Source organism: Cupressus sempervirens, chromosome 9 (genome assembly GCF_028749045.1).
Source record: "Cupressus sempervirens isolate cs-2001-9-10 chromosome 9, ASM2874904v1, whole genome shotgun sequence".
Lineage (NCBI taxonomy): Eukaryota > Viridiplantae > Streptophyta > Pinopsida > Cupressales > Cupressaceae > Cupressus > Cupressus sempervirens.
Genome location: NC_143126.1, coordinates 215,030,963 through 215,048,532, shown reverse-complemented (window position 1 = coordinate 215,048,532; position 17,570 = coordinate 215,030,963). Strand labels below are relative to the sequence as shown.

The window sequence follows — 17,570 nt, the reverse complement described above, 5'->3', positions numbered from 1 at the left end:
CATGAATAATAATAATAATTCACCCGTCTTGTGAAAACAACTGAGGAAGCATCAGAATTGAAATCTGATAATACCAAAGTGATCCTGATGATGAAAGATGATGAAAGAACCTGACGGGGTGACTTACTATAAATAGACGCTCCCTCCAAGATTCTTGGAGTCCAAACCGAAAGCTTGAAATAAAGACTGATAGTATCCTCCAACTCCTCTGACTGAATTGAGCTCATCAGAACCAAAAATTGTCTTACTATAAATAGTAAGTCCCTCAAATGGAGCGAAAGCACACCATAGGCTTGTGGAAAGCCTATAACCACACAACTAAGACCCTCAAATCCTATTGTTAGCTCATGAGGGTCGTGATGGTGAACTGACCTGGCCAACTGCAGGAACCTGCTAAAAATGGGGACATTACAATCCTCTCTCCCTACCATTGCTTGTCCCTAAGCAATCCTAGAGCAAAATGGACATCACAATCCACTTGAATCCCAAAGGTAGAATTGCATACTATCCCTGTTGTGTACAAACAACTCCTATAGCACCAACACCCAAATAATGGACATCAACATTAGAATCATCTAAAAATTGACCCAAGGCACTGATGAAGGCAACAACTCATTGGAACTCAACCCAACTGAAATACCAACTCTATCCATACTTGAGTCCCCCTTAAACTGATACGCACACCCAACTGCACTGTGGAGATGGTAACAATCATAGGTACCTGAAACACTACCACCAACTCCAACCTTTGCCAAAATGTCCTGGGTATGTAGATACTGCAAGTTCTCTAATTTGCAGTTATCAATCCTATCTACAAAAGATGGTGCTAACCCATCCCATAATGGATGGCATGAAACTAGAGCCAACCCACACCGATGTAAAACCAAATCCTCTACTGGTGGGTAAAAAGAAAAATGATGAGCACTCCTCACAGTTTAATGTTGATAAAAACTCCCAATCTTTGTGAAGGGCTCATCATCATCAAGCTGGGAATCAGAATATGGCTTCCATCATCATATTCATATTGCGGTGGATTAAATAGGCATGGAATTATAGATGTGGAGTCATTAGTAGACCCTTACAATTGATGAAGCAACAAAGTGATCAATTTTGGATACAAACTTTCATAACTTTTTACTTAGAAATGCATCGAACCAATCGAGGTCTGAAAAGACAATTGCAGAATCAACTTTGCAGACATGGAATGAACATTTTGATTGATTGGGACATGAAGAAATTAATTCAAGATGAAAAGAGATTCGCACAAAGATGGAAAAATCAGGATTTTGACTAAGGGATAGGAAACCACAATTTGCAAGTAAGAGAAGCTGAACAAAAAAGTCGCATGGACTCACATTGTGGGGATAAAGGCATAAAAGGGAAAATTCTAAAATGTCTTCTTGGGATGCCATTTCTTCCACCTCCACCATATGCATCTTTTGAGAAAGAGGAAAATGTAAAGAAATAGGAGGCACACCTAGGATCATGGTGGGGATGAGCAAAAGAAAGGATTTATCCTAAAAGTAGTCCCAAGCCACCTCTTCTTATGTCCTCCTCAGGTGCACCTGAGACGTAGACAAAGAAACAAGAGAAAATGCAAGGCAATTAGACTAGGCATGTGAGGCGTCATGGTGGGGAGAAGGGCCTGAAGGGAAATCTCTGAAACATACCCTTCATAGACTATTTCGTGGACATCTACCATGTGTGCCTTAAGGCCATGTTGAAATAAAGAAAATATCAAGGTCAAACAAACATGGTGCACAAATGCATAAGGTGGAGATGGCATAATAACAAGGAAAAATTAAAAAAACATCCTTTCCATGTGTAATGTCTGAATTCACAAACAATGTTATTGTTAGCCTGTTCCCCATGGTACGATAGGCTAAGAAGAGCATAAAAGTTACTTTAGAGACCTTTTGGCCTAGGCAGTTTTGGTTACACTTCATTCTAAGCCAATTTGAGGTAGTTTTGGGGCACTTACTATTTATAGTAAGTCATTATAGGTAAGTTGGATTTCTAGATGTGGTGGCATGTGGATGGTAAATTGGTAATATTGACAAGATCATTTGTTTATCATTTATATAGGTTTGTGTAACAAAATAACTTTATGAAGTTAAATTTATTTGTTTAACTCTATTAATAGTCTATATTTTATTATTTTGTGAGAAATATTTAATTAGATTAACCCCTTTTATGCTATAATAGATTGGAAGCATAAATAAAAGTTATTGGGGACTCAAGTGAAGGAAAGTCATGTTACATGGCATAGAAATATTAAAGGGAAAACAATTTCGATAAAATAGGGGCCGAAAATGTAGCTGCGAGAAAATAGGGGCCAAGAACGGAAAAGTCCCTAAATTATAGGAAGGTGAAAAAAAGTGATTTTGTTTACCCCACATTGTCAAGATGACTGGTGGAGCTCTAAGAAAGTGTTGTTAAAGAGATGGAAGTGCCTTCTTTCCATATGTGTGGATAATATACGAAAAATGTTGAAACTCTAGAGGTATTCTCCTGCAGGCTTGTAGGATGAAATCCCTCTATACTGATATTCTTCTCGCTCTTGAGAGATGTAGTTAGGAGAATTTGAGGAGATAAAAGGGCCAGGAGCTGCTACAACAGAGCCGTACCAGCTTATAACTATTACTAAAGGTGCTGATTCAGGATAATACCTGCTGAAGGAGCAGCATTGTTTCTGTAGGCTGATTGAAGACAAAATACAGTCTTTACACTATAGCCAGTCTGTCGTATTATCGCCAGCAGTGCAGCATACCTTCAAGTCACACCTTGGTAGAGCTGTGGCTGGGTTTGGAAGCTCAATAACAGCTGTTAGTATGATTTGAAGAGGCTTAAATGCTTGTAACAACAAATATTGGTATGAGAACTATTAGTATGATTGTTGCTGTTAATAAATCAGAGGATTCCATATAAGTAATTGCTTCTACATTGCTATAAATCTGATCATTGCTTAGTGCATTGTTATAGTTTTGAAGTATTACATTTTACCTTGTGAGTGGATGTGTACTTAATTGCAGAATAATAATAGCATAGTTGTGTTTCCATCTCTTGTTGGTTGAGTCTCAATACAATTCCATCATTTGCCAAAAAATAAACACACAAAAAAAAAATAGACACAACTAGGCAGCACCTTACACCATGTGCCATTCCTCTTCCAAGACTCCCAAATCAGAAGTTTTAATTCCCTACATGCAGATTTCCAATTATCTAGATCAGAATGCAAAATTGGATTATGAACTAAGAGTTTCCTAAATTCCAACTTCCATTCCAAGAGTTTCAAAATCCAAAAACAGACAAAAATAGCCAGCACCTTACACCACGTGACATTCTTCTTCCAAGACTTGCAAATCATAATTTTTCCTAAATCAGAATCCAAAATTGGATTATGAACTCCTAGTTGCCTAAATTCCAACTTCCACTCCAAAAGTTTCAAAATCCACAAACAACATATTAATGTGAGCATTGAATTATTTTGATTATTCAATTACATCAGCAAACTAATTATGATTTAGAGATAAAATTAAAATGAACTAATTATTTAGTTATGAGTAGTATAGTGTAATGTCCTTATTTTAGCAGCTTCCTGTAGTTGGCTAGGTTAGTTTACCATCGTGACCCTCGTCAGCTGATAGTGGGATTTGAAGGTCTCAGTTGTGTGGTTATAGGCTTTTTAGCAGTCTATGGTGTGTTTTGGCTCTGTTTGAGGGACTTACTATTTATAGTAGGTCAATCTATTGGTTCTGATGAGCTCTGTTGAGTTATAAAAGTTGAGTGATGCTCTCGGTTTTTATTTCAGGCTTCTGGTTTGGGCTCCAAAATTTTTGGAGGGAGTATCTATTTATAGTAAGTCACTCTATCAAGTTCATTCATCGTCTTTCATCATCAGGATCACTTTGGTGTTGTCAGATTTTGATTCTGATGCTTCTTCAATTGTTTTTGCAAGATGGGCGAATTATTATTATTATTCATCTAAATATACCGAGGTTGCTATTTTTGTTGGTGTTGTATGTTGGTCACCTCAATATCATAGCTCATTGGAATCAGGACGGAAAGTTTTGTCAGGTTCATTCATTGTCTTTCATCATCAAGATCACTTTGGTGTTGTCAGATTTTGATTCTCATGCTTCTTTAGTTGTTTTTGCAAGATGGGTAAATTATTATTATTATTCATCTAAATACGCGAAGGTTGCTATTTTTGTTGGTGTTGTTTGTTGGTCACCTCAGTATCATAGCTCGTTGGAATTAGGACGAAAAGTTTTAAATCATGCGAACAAGAAACAGTGACCTTGTGTGTTAGAATATTAAGTTATGGTGGAAAAGGTCATTTTTGGGAGCCAAAAGCAATTAATAATTATATTATCATGGCACTTTATTATATATTTTAATGTTGTGGAGTTTATTTGGGAAACTTGTGCCATTTGAAGATTATAAATATGAGCCCATTTGATGAGAAAGGCATCCAACTATTTGATTATCTTATTTTGCTCTTGTTGACTTTGTGACATTTCTGAGTCTGAAGTTTGTGCCTTTGCCGTATAAGGGTTTGGGATCTACAACTGAAGTATTCTAGATTTAATTTTGAGAATCCACAACTGAGGTATTGTGGACTTTTGAGTTTTATTATCGTGTCCTCTTTCTATATTGATTGTTGCTGAGGAGCATTTATACAATTGAATATTATAATTTCTTAGTTGTTGGCTGAGGGTTTGAAGTCTGAGAATTGTATTGAAAAATTGAGCTGCAAATTATTGTTGAGAGCTGATTGTTCTAATATATGCAAATTGATAGCATAAAATACTAAAAGTAATTGGCTGAATTGGGCATCTACAATTATCAATTACAGTTGGGAATTATATGCATCATAGACGTTGCATTCTAGCCACCAAAGTTAGCTGCAATTAAGCATTTGGGTTATTGCAGACCTACGCGTTTATTGGAAATGTGCATATTCACCTTGCCATTGGCATCTTTATGAGTTGTTTGGCATGAAGTTTGCAACCCGATCGGGCTGTCGTAGTTACACATTGTTTATTGTCCAGACTTGTGGACGTGACTGTTATTGGCTAAGTCACAAGGTTCAAATTCCCATTCGAGTTCATCGATCATAAAATTCGGATCAAATTCAGCAAGGGTAAAAATTCGAATAAAAATTGACATTAAATTTAACTTATAAAAAATTATTTATTTTTATATATAAGTAATATATCCACAAAATTCTCAAAATAGTTTGACATTGTTAAATAATTAGACTAAATAATTCAATATTATTTTAAAATGAAATAATCTTATTATAAATAACAATATTACGTTTAATATCATAAAGTTCGGATGAAGTTTGAAAAGGGTAAAAATTCGCTGAAAATTGAACTTCATGATTGAAATTCGGTGTATCCCAATAACTTTGGTTATTGGAATCAATGTTGGAATGCAACTGCTAAGTTGGATTTGTTGAGTTGTATAGGGTGAGCATAATGGGGTCTGCTGTAACCATTTTATAAGCCATTATACTATCAGCTTCATTTCTTGTATTTTATTTATTTCATTGTATCCATTAATGCTGTTGAATAAAAAATCAGAGTTATTCTTGTGTTGGGAGAATTACTTTTCAAGTCGGACTTTTCATTTCATGTTTATATGCAAATAACTCTTGAATTAAATAAAAAACCACCAAGAACAACATATTTGATCTATTGAAGTTTGCTTGCCAAGTGTTTGACAAAATGTCAAACAATTGATTAGTAAAGAAATTGGAGTTTATCAAAGCTAGAGCCGGTTGGGCTTATTACATATAGAGTCTAGATTTTTAGAATACATCTATACAATTGTTTCTGGAGAGATTAATTTAGAGCTTTTTGAAAAGATCATGTTTGTTATTATATGTTACTATTTTAATATGCAAGGCCAGCTCTAAAATTAAAGATAGATAACAGGATTTTTTGTTTCCAAACTCAAGTATTTCTCAAATATAATTTAATTGATTTTAAATTGTATGAACCATAGTAGAAGTTGTAACCGGGGATTTATTTTGGATCACCTGTGTTTCTCCCAATGATAAATGTCAAGGAGATTGTTCTCTTACACATATAGAGTACAAAAGTATTTATATTATTATTCTTTTAATTTCCTGATTTATTAATTTTTAAAATACATCTATACAATTCATTTTGGAGAGATTAATTTAGAGCTTTTTGAAAAGATCATGTTTGTTATTAAATGTTACTATTTTAACATGCAAGGCCAGCTCTAAAATTAAAGATAAATTAACAAGATTTTTTGTTTCCAAACTCAAGTATTTCTCAAATCTAATTTAATTGATTTTGAATTGTATGAACCACATTAGAAGTTGTAACTAGGGAATTATTTTGGTCACTTGTCTTTCTCCCAATGATAAATGTCTAGGAGATTGTTCTGTTACACATATGGAGTCCAAAAGTATTTATATTATTATTCTTTTAATTTCTTGATTTATGATTTTTTTTTTCAATGCTTATTGGTTTAAGTAATCAAATGAACACCATAGTGATGGATTCTCCCTAGTTATTGGCTAACTTTTTATTAAAATTTGGTTGTTTTGTATTATCAGGATGCTAATTTTCGACCACGTGAACTTGCATTTTCACTAAATAAATGTAATCCTGCAAATGATTACCGGATGGGTATGTGCGCAAGGTAAGTGGATTTTTGAAATCATAATTCTCTTGGGTCTAGGCTACATTTTTAGTTTTCATGATGGTTGTTCTCATTCATTTGTCAATCTCTTTTGTAATGAATTTTTTTATGTATAATTTGATCAATTATACAGCCATACCAATCTTTCATGGTTGTTTCAAATGTTGAACTTTGAATAATCTATGTTCCATGCATTACAATTTAGCAAAGCTTTATCTAGGCTTGTAATGTTGAAAAACTTTCTAGTCCTGAATTATATACATCAATGTGATTTCGTTGTCATAATTCTAAAAAGGCTTTTCTATCAATCTATACCTAAGAACAATAACAATGGATGTTGCTTAGATAGATGAATTCCTTATGGAACTACCTTTTACCTAGCTAGACAATTTTAATATTACATGAATTTGACCTTAAATTTCCTAATTTCCCAAAAAGAGGACATTACACCTTGACATACTGATGATAAGTGGTAAAAAAGTGCCTAGTAATGGAATTTTTTTGCAGGAGTATCAAGATATAATGAGGTCTTTTCGAGAGAATATCCATAAGGCACAAGTATGCAAACTGGAAGAGAGTTGAGGGTTCATTTGAGGTAGGGGATATGGTGTATTTGATGTTGTAGCCTACTCGCCAGTCCACTCTCAAAAAGAGTGGTGCATAAAAGACTAAAATGCTATGGGCCTTTCGCGATCATTGGGCAAGTTGTTGAGCTGGCTTATGAGTTGGAGTTACCCGCTAACAACAAGGTTCAAAATGCTTTCCATGTGTCACACCTCAAGCAGGTATTAGGGAATCACATCGTTCCTTCAACACCTCTGCCTCCTTTGGATGATGAGGGGAAGTTAATTTTGGTGCCCAAGCCTTCCTAGATCTAAAAGAGAGAGAGTTATGCAGGCATGTTATTAGAGGTATTTGATTAATTGGAAGGACTTTGGTTCAAGATACTACATCGGAGCTTGAGGAGATTATTCAACATTTAGAGTTGAGATTTCTTGGGGACAACCAATTTGAGGAGGGGCAAATTATAATGTCCCCTTCCTTTGCAGCCATCTTAGTTATCATCTTAGCTTTATGCTTCCGAAGGCTAAGTGGAGAAATAGGGTAGAAATTAATTAATTAGTTGTAAGCTTATGAAATAATTGACTATCAAAAGGCGACTTTATATTTAATTAGTTTAATATAGTCAAATAAATATTGTATTATAAAGTCAATAAAATAAAATAATTTTTCTAGAAGCCTCTTGAAGGATCCACCTCATCATGTTTCTAGAAGCTTTTTGAAGGATCCACCTCATGTTATTAGATGCTTCTAGAAGGATTCATCTCCTCATGTTTCTAGAAACTTCTTGAAGGATCCACCTCCACTTGGAGAAAATATATAGAGGGGGATCAATTAAGCTTCTAATCATCCAATTCTTGACAATTGCTTTGATATGTTCATTTGTGGAGCCAAGGGTTCTTGCAAGTTATTCCATTTTTCATTGGGAACGATCTCTCCCATTGGTTAGCATAATTGAGGCGGTGAAAGATCTTCCAAAGGGTTGCAACTAGTTGGGTCAAATAAATTCAATGTTTCACATTGGTATCATTGTGTTTGGATTTCATGGAGGTTGAATTAGCATAAAGTATGTAGATTTTATTTTGGGAGATTTTTGTAATTCACATTTTTTAAATACATGAAGAAAAATATATTATTTCTTCATTTACTTGTAGTCTACAACAAAGCTCAAGTTAGGGTTTTTACTGCAAAATTCATTTTTGTTCTAGGCAACATTAGTGCAGTCAAAGGCCAACTTTTTTAATTTCTATTTTTTTCTCTTTTGCCCACATGAATGCTTTTTAGATTTTTGGCCTTCACGTGAAAGCTTTTTTCTTTTGTTTCCAATGTTTTCTACAAATAAAGACCAACTTTTTAAATTTTTTCTCTTTTGGCCACATGAATGCTTTTTAGATTTTTTGGCCTTCAGATGAAAGCTTTTTTCTTTTATTTCCAATGTCTTCTAGAAATAAGGACGCCTACATCCCATCCACATTGTTTTTGGGATATTGATTGAGAATTTTGAGACTATTCCACCTGTAACCAGCTAAAAATAAAAAAATACACTTGTGATTTCTATTCTATTGCCGCATCAATAGTTATCATGTCAGCTACCATCTGCGATCTTAGCCATATTAGTGGAGTATTTTGGGGTATTTCAACATTTTCTTTGCTTATTCAGTTGTACAATTTCACTCTATGGTCAAACCAGTGGTCCACTTTGAGTTGAGTGCAATTTGTTTGGATGTTTTTCTCAAGATTATTTCTCCCAATGAACCCTAATCAAATTTCTTTTGGGTTTTATATTTTTGGTTTTGCTGTGCAAAACCTAATCAGAGTTTTTTGATTTTTATATTAAACATTTTAAAAAAATTTTAAAATAAAAATTATAAACATCTAATGGGTTTATTAACTTTTTCCCTATAAAAATTCAAGGAGGGTTTCAAGAATTTTTTCCTAAAAAATAATTTGATGGTTTTTCATAAATTTTTCCCTTAAAATAAGTCAGTTGGATTTTCATATTTTTTTCTCTTAAATGTTTTTTGTTGGGCTTTGGTAAACTTTTACTTCAAAAAATTCAGTTGGCTTTTATAATTTTCCCTCTAAAATAGAGTCCTGTATTCTTTGATCTTTATCGTTGCTTCTATTTGGTTTTGGTTATTTTTCCACCTCAAAAATCATGTTTGGTTTTGATCATTTTTTTTCCTCAGAAATCATTTTTTGGTTTTTTTAATACGTGTAGCTCACGTGGGATGTTATTTTAGGCTTTCTAAAAATTTTCTTCGAAAAAAATGATGCTTTGTTGTCTTCAAATCATGGTATTTTGCATTCCATTTTGGGAAATTCTACTCATTTGCAATAGTTTGGAGTAAAGAACCAAAAATCGGAATCGGATCACAATTGGTAAGGCCTACTTGAATCGTGAATCAGCTACAAATTAGCTACGAATCGACAAATTGAAAAAACTTTTGAAATTTAAAGATTTTAACGATTTAAAACTTATTTCATGCACCCTTTATTGAATATAACTTAAAAACTATAATATCATCAAATAGAAGCTAATATACATTAACAAGAAACATAATTGATAAATCCATCACATACATAAAATGTAAATTGTAGGTTAAGTAAATAGAAATCATAGGATCATAATGAGTCATGACATAGATATATAGAATTATAAATGTTGTCAAATCATAAATGTATGTAAGATGAAGATCCATAAAACTAATGACATCATTCATAAATGTATGTAAGATGAAGATCCATAAAACCAATGACATCAAATAATGTATGTAAGATGAAGATCCAGGAAACATATGTCTGTCTGTAAACAAAATGAAAAAATAAGGCTCTAGCTCAAGCCTTGTCATCATCCTCAGGCTTGGCCGCACCCTCAGCCTCTAAGTATCTTGTATGCCTTCTACAAAGGTGTCTAAGGTAGGTCCTATAGGAATGATGAGCTAGAGCCCTCGCATGTGAGATTGGTGCATGGACATCACTAGGGCTTGTGTTGTGGCGTGCTTTATGTGTACACGTGTGTGTCTGCTAGTCCCTAAATGTGCTCTAGCTTCCTCCTCTATAATGGACACAGCCTTAGCCTCTCTATCTACTTCCTCGCATGTGAGATGGGTGTATGGACATCACTAGGGCTTGTGTTTATGGCATGCTCTATGTGTGCATGTGTGCGTCTACTAGTGCCTGAATGTGCTCTAGCTTCCTGCTCTATAATGGACACAGCCTCAGCCTCTCCATCTACTTGGTCAACCCACTCATGGTCTTTCTTAGTGAAGATTGTTGCATCTGTAGTCTCAATGAGCCACTTTGACTCTGGATCAATCTGCTCTACAATGATCAGAGAGGACTCAATGGCCAAAATCTGTTTGGTACTAGGGAGGAGGTTGTAATGAACAAATACAAGATCATTCAACCTCTACACAGATAACATACTTCGCCTCTTCAAATGAATAGGCTTGAACATGGACCAACTACGCTCACATCCAAAAGCATTGCTAGACTGACTCAAAATGCAGATGGCAGTCTTCTGAAGATTTGGGGTTGAGGGCCCAAACTTTTGCCACCATCTATCTGAAATAAGGGAAAAGAAAAACAATTAGTCTCATTTACAAGCACAACTTTAAGGCTAAGTTACAAAATCAAAAAATAAAATGCAGCAATCGTAACAATTAACTTTAAGAATATATTATATTTACTTGGTTGTAATGATGTGTGAGTCTCTATGGCTATCCTGCTAGAGAAAAGCAACCCCTCTTTATTGTTGAATTTGTCCAGCTCAATGGTTGCAGCGAAGGCACTGCCATAACTACTCAACCTCTGCATGACTGTATATAGGCCAGTTAGAACCTCCTCTTTTGCCTTGAAGTCTGGAAGGAAACGATATGTTGGAATCGGGTGATAGGCAGCTGTATGGATGGGCCTATGGAGCTGATTCTGCCATCTCCTATTAATAATGTCCCAAATGGGACCATACTTCTCCGATACTCGTACATACTGGGCTCTAGTGACCTCCTTGGCCCTATCCATGCCCTCATTTATGTAACCCATAGAGGGCTTCTCCACATCAATAGTTCGTAGGAGAGATACAAGGGCCTCACTGATCTGCATATAATGTAAAAACAAACATTTGAGTCAAAATTAAATCATAAAACTATATCATTAAACAATTAAATAATAAATAATAATACTAAATGTTGAATTGTAAGAAATTTACCTTGATTATTTCTTTAGTAGGTGCCCAAAAACCAATTTCAACAAAGAGGCAATTCACCACATCTATCCCTACGGTGGTCATAGCATAGGAAGAAGAAATCCACTCCTCCCCAACAACCATGCACCTCAATTCTTCTCTTGATGTCATCAAGAACTTCAGTGTGATGAAATTCGAGACAAACCTTGTGATGCTAGGATGAGCTAACTCCCTATTTCCTGTGTATTTCCTCATTGCGGCAAGGAAAAATGCATAATTATATATAAAATTGCATAAAATTTTGGCCCTTTCTACGCATGATTACATCCACTCAATCTTACCAATGTTCTCCAACATGAGGTCAAGGCAATGTGCGGCACAAGGAGTTCAAAATATTGTGTGGTGCCTCTCCATCAAGAGTTTACTTGTAACAATTTTAAATTAATTAGAATTTTATACATATTAAAAAACTTAGAATTAGAAAAGTTCAAAACTTGATAAGTTAAACCTAAAACTTAAAGCTTAAAAGTTTACTTTTAGCAACATAACTTGGTGCATTATCCGTTGCCTCCTACACCACATGTTCTTCCCCTACCTTTTGTATGACTTTCTCAATAACATTACACAAGTATGTGACATTTTTGATATGAAAGAAAGCATCAATAGATTTGATGAACATGGCGGATCCTACAAAATTTAAATAGATAGAGTGAAACATTTAATTACCATGGATCGTCAACAAATTAGCAATCAACAAATCAAAATTTAAATTATTCAATCATAATTCACAATGCATGTAAGGAAAGTAGAATGATCAATCACCTCCACAGAAAACAAAAAAATTGAGGAGTGTTCTTCCCTTCCTATCCGTCCAACCATTAGTCATGATGGTGCAACCCTTTATGGTCCATTCCTTTCGGTGGTCTGCTAGGTCAACCTTCATGTCCTCTACTATTTCATCTAAGAGGTAACCACTCAACTGATCCTCAATAGGGGCTTTAAGCCCCAAACCACAAATAGTTACGACATCTATCATGCCTTGCCAATAAGGAAACCTGTCACAAATAGATTATGATTAGAAATTTAGATGACAAAACATTATGTAATATGAATCTATGATTACACAAGTAGAAATAATTAAAATTTAACTTTAAATTTGAAGAAAACAAATAAAAAGAGATAATTACTTAGCTGCAATGAATAGAATTTTGCAAAAGTACCAAAATTTGCAAATTTGTTTTCTGGCAGTATCATGAATCTCCTTGTTTAAAGTACCCATGCTCTTAAGTGAGGGTTGTGAGCCAGGAGTAGTGCATGACATAGAGTAACTATCCAATTTGGACATCTACACTCTAGGCTGAAATGTTATAGGCCTAGGCTCAATATAAGAACAACTACCACTAGGATGAGCACTAGCACTAGGATGAAAGGGAGGCCTAGAAGAACCCTCTCCAACACAACCTATAGATGCAGATGCGGGAGCATGAGAGCCAATAACACCTAATTGTGCAAGTTTTCTTTTCTTATTTAACTTATCTTGTTCCAATGCCTCTAATTCCATATAACATTTTTGTTTTGCCTCAGATCTTTGTTTAGTGCACACAGTAATATCATGTCCAAGTATGCTTGCAATATGGTATTTGAATCTATAGATGCCACCCAAGCTTATTTCTTTACAAAAGAAACATTTTGTTTGATGTTTTTCTCTCCAGGAAATTCTTTGGTATAGATCCAAGCCTCATGCTTTTTAGGTATTGTAAGAAATGAAAGTTAAGGCTGCTACAGTAAGATAATTCAATAAAAAACTTAAAACTAAAAAAAGAAAAGAAAACCCTACATTCTTTTTGAGCAAATTGTACAATTTAAAATTAAATAGATGTTTGCAAATTTATTATAAAAACATTGTAGGGTTTGCAAGATTCCACCTTGCAATTTAGTCAAAAATCATGTAAAAACTAAAACACATTCAAGATTGACAAATGAAAACCTATGTTACCAAATTCTTCCTTGGCAAGCGCAATGTTTGGTCCCATTCTTGCAAAAGTTTGGTCCCATTCTTGCTAAAGTCTGGTCCTTATCATATTCTTTTTCCAAAAGTCTGTCCAAATTTTGTTAGACAAATTTGACATAAATTTTGCATTTTGTATGGCATATTGCCAAATCTGCAGTAAGACCCAGGCTGAATTTTACAAAAAAATGGATTTTTTAACTTCGTTAAAGTTTTATTTGATCCATCTTAGTCAATCCAATCCTTCAACCCTAGAATAGACCACAAAAAAGGCTACAAAGAGAAAACATATGCTATTTGGACAACCTTCTACTCCTTCTACTCTCTTGTTACAAATCATTCTGAAGAAGGGGACAACCTTCTTTGTTTTTTGGCTATGCTTGGTTATTAGCATTCTTCAAATCCAAGGAGGGTCCTAACAACAACAAAGTGTTCTCAAGAATTTGTGACAACAACACGTATACTCTTTTGTAGGGTACTACATTAATAATTAAGGGAGGGTATTAAAATAATATTATATTTACTATAATGGTCATCTTAGGTTTTATGTTTAGATTCAGATTTTTAGTGCTTTAGTCTGCTAGTTTCGGTGTTGCTATTATTATTGACTTTGCCTTGTATTTTTTTATTTAAGTCCGTCTCCTTAGTTTAATGCAATCATGAATTCTATTTTCCTATTCATCTTGTTTCTAGCAATTTTAAATTTGAGAATTTGAATTCTTGATTTTGGGTATGAAATGCAATCTATGATTAGAACTTGGAAATTTGACTAGGAACCTGAAACAGCATACTTGGAATAGAATTTGGTGGATTGAGGAGTTTTGACATTAGTCATTAGAGATAGAACTTGGCACACTCATGGGTATGATGAGAAATCACATATGTAGTTACTACATGAATTCCATTCTGTGGCCTATCCTTGCCATGAAGGGTGATGCGCTTGTTTCACTTTTACACTTTGAAATCCCTTTTTCTAATCCATAATGGGCCGCAGCCTAGATTACTTATTATTATTTTCTGTAATTAATAAATTTTTATGTGTTTAGCTCGAGTAGACTCAAACCCAAGACCTCCCACATGAGAGGTTCACAAGTTACTGTTGTGTTGTAGGCTCTTGCCTTTGAAATTCCTTTTTTTAGTTTTGGTGCATGAATGATTAGTTTTATGGACGGTGGGTTGGATTGGGATTCTTAGAATTCTCCAAAATAGATTCTTCTCCTTGTAATAAGCTCTTGTGCACTATTGTTGATATGCCTTATAGCCTTCCTTCTATCTCACCTGCTTTTGGCACATCTAAATTGGGTGGACCAAGGAGGCCTTTAGGAATTTTCTCAATTTCAAATTTATCCTCGCCTTTTCAGTTCATGCACCTCCTGTTTTTTGACATAGAATTTTTCAGCATTTTGTCTTACAATTTTCCTAACCAATGGTGCATTGGATGAAGGTGAATGGAGAGGAGATTCTAGAATTATCCTTATTTTCTACTTCTGCCTGCCATGGGCCTATGTGCACCTATTCTGCATTTTTTTCTTCCTTCCATCTTCTTGAATGTCTTATTGTTGTCTTTCATCAATCTTGTTAAGCTCATCTCGATATCTTGTATTTTCCATGTTGTTGACTAAGAGAAAACAAGTATTGAAGGGGACTTGAAATCCTATACAAAAGAGGACTAAAAGATTTAAACCAATACAGCCCATAAGGAGAGACATAACAAAATAGAACAAGGCCAGCCAGAAGACAAAAGCCAGCTAGGAAAAGACAACAACAAAAGGACAAGACCCAACAGACAAAGAACCAAGAAAAGTACAAACTCTAGACAAACAAGCATGCTAACCCATATTCTTTAGAAGCATAGTAGCTTCCAAATTGAGCTTATCCATCCTCTCAGCCGCTTGCTTGGTTTGCTTGATCTGCATAGTGGCAACATAAGCCATCTTCCTAGTACTAGATTTGGATCTCTTACTTGGACCAGCCTGACTATCAACTTGCTCCTCATCATCCGAAACCTTGACAATGACCTTATCCTCAAAGATGTTAAAGTGTAGCTTCAGTCAAAGTATAGTTCTTTTATATATATATAATTTTATAATTTATTATCTTTATATATATATATCTATGTTTCCTCTCACATACTTGATAAGAGTCTCATGTATATATCTCAAGAGGTTATATTATATATAACATATGATATATTATATCCTTGCTAAGTAGGAAAAAGATCAAATAGTATCGGGTCTTTTATGGCAGTCAAAACTAAAAGGCATTAGTTACGTTAATGGTCATGTCCACGTAGGGACATCCTCTCTCGATCACCTATAATTATTCATCACCTTCACTGAGACAGGAACCAATAACAATGGAAGTTCTTTGTTTTCAAGAAATGACTAAAACATTACATCTGCGGTTTCAGTAACAACGATTTCTGCTCCAACTCGCGCATATACTTATAGTCCAACAATATACTCTTAACTATATAAAGTTGAATACAATTAATGTAATACGAATTCATATATATTTAGATAGAGTTAGAAGTACATCTCAAATTCAAATTATTGGAATTCACTCTCTATTAGGGATCCTAAAGTTACATGGTATCAAAGCCATCCTGATAGAGAAATTCAAATCTTAGAATATTTTTAATATCAGATTCTAAAATATCTTCAAATTCAAAATGGTGAATCACGTAAGGTTAGAGGATAGACTTGAAGGAGCTTCAAATTTGCATCTTGGAAAATTTGAGTTATGATTGTTGTACGAGAGATGGAATTAGAAGATTATATAGAGTCAAATAAACCAATACCAGAAAATGATCTAGACAAAACAACATGGAAAACGCACAACAACAAAGCCATGAAGATTATTATAGATTCTATGAAGGATCACATTCTCCCCTCTATATCTAGTCTTAAAACAACTTTTGAGATGTTTTCTAAAATTAAGAATACTTTTGAAATTAATTGCACAAGTAGATTGCTAATATTGAAGCAAGATCTTCTATACATCAAAATGAAAATGGAGAATCAATTACATCTTATTTTTTAAGAATCTTAGAATTGAAAGATCAACTTGTGAGTATTGGAAATCAAGTAGATGACAAAGAACTTAGCATTATAGCCCTAAAAGGACTACCACTATCTTGGGAAACATTCATTTGTGGTCTAAGTTCTTGATCCAATCTTTATAAATTTGAACTACTTAAAAATTAATGTACATAAGAAGAATCAAGATTAGTGTCTAGAGGAATCAATTTAAATCAAGAGGGAGACATTCAAGCCAATACCAACAACAAAGAAAAGAAAGGTAAATTCAAACGAAATAGAAAGGAATTCAACAAATCATACAAGAAAGGGGATTGGTCAAAAGTACAATATTTCAAATGTGACAAATTTAATCACACTCATAACTTCTGCCTAGAACAAAAGAAAATTCAAGCAGGTCTAGTAGAAACCAAAGATGAAAAAGATGAAAACTTCGCATTCTATCTAACACTCTCAAGTTAATTAAACTCCAACAAAAACACTTGGATTATAGACATTGGAGCATATGTCATAACAGAGACTTTAGAGATAAATTTGAAAGCTTTGAAGGATACTCCTCTGAAGAAGTAACCATTGGAGACAACTCTACACACCCGGTAAAAGGTATTGGATCATGTTCAATTCAACTAAATTTAGGTATTACTCTTGAACTTAAGAACGTTTTGTTTGTACTTGACATAAAAATAAATTAGGTCTCTATCTCTGGTCTTGCTGATCAAGGGTATCGAATCACCTTCCAAGAAGATAAAGTACTATCTTGACCAAAAAATTCCAACATCAAAAAAGTTATACCCATTGGATTTAAAGATGGAAGCTTATATAAACTTTGTAACCAACAAAATTTAGCCCTAAATCATGAAGCATCAAACACAAAAGAAATATGGCATAGACTAGGTCACCTTCATTTCTGTGCCTTATCAACTATAGGAAAAATTGTAACTGGGTTACCTAGTCTTAAACCTGATCATTTAGGCATTTGCGAAGGATGTGCCCTAGGTAAGAAAACAAAAGGTTCCTTTCCCAAAAGTGAACACAAATCTAATTTTGTAATTAAACTTATTCATATTGATCTTTGTGGTCCTATGTCTGTACC

The 17,570-nt window shown here is 34.2% G+C and overlaps 1 protein-coding gene across 1 annotated transcript in view; it reads left to right on the top strand.

Annotated features, from left to right (window-relative positions):
• Nucleotides 1–17,570, top strand: part of LOC149538273 (protein HAPLESS 2-like) — a 452,273-nt gene that overhangs the window by 102,016 nt on the left and 332,687 nt on the right. The window contains exon 3 of the mRNA XM_089799641.1: nt 6,599–6,684. Coding sequence (XP_089655767.1) covers nt 6,599–6,684 — 86 coding nt within the window. The remainder of the gene's footprint in view (nt 1–6,598; nt 6,685–17,570) is intronic.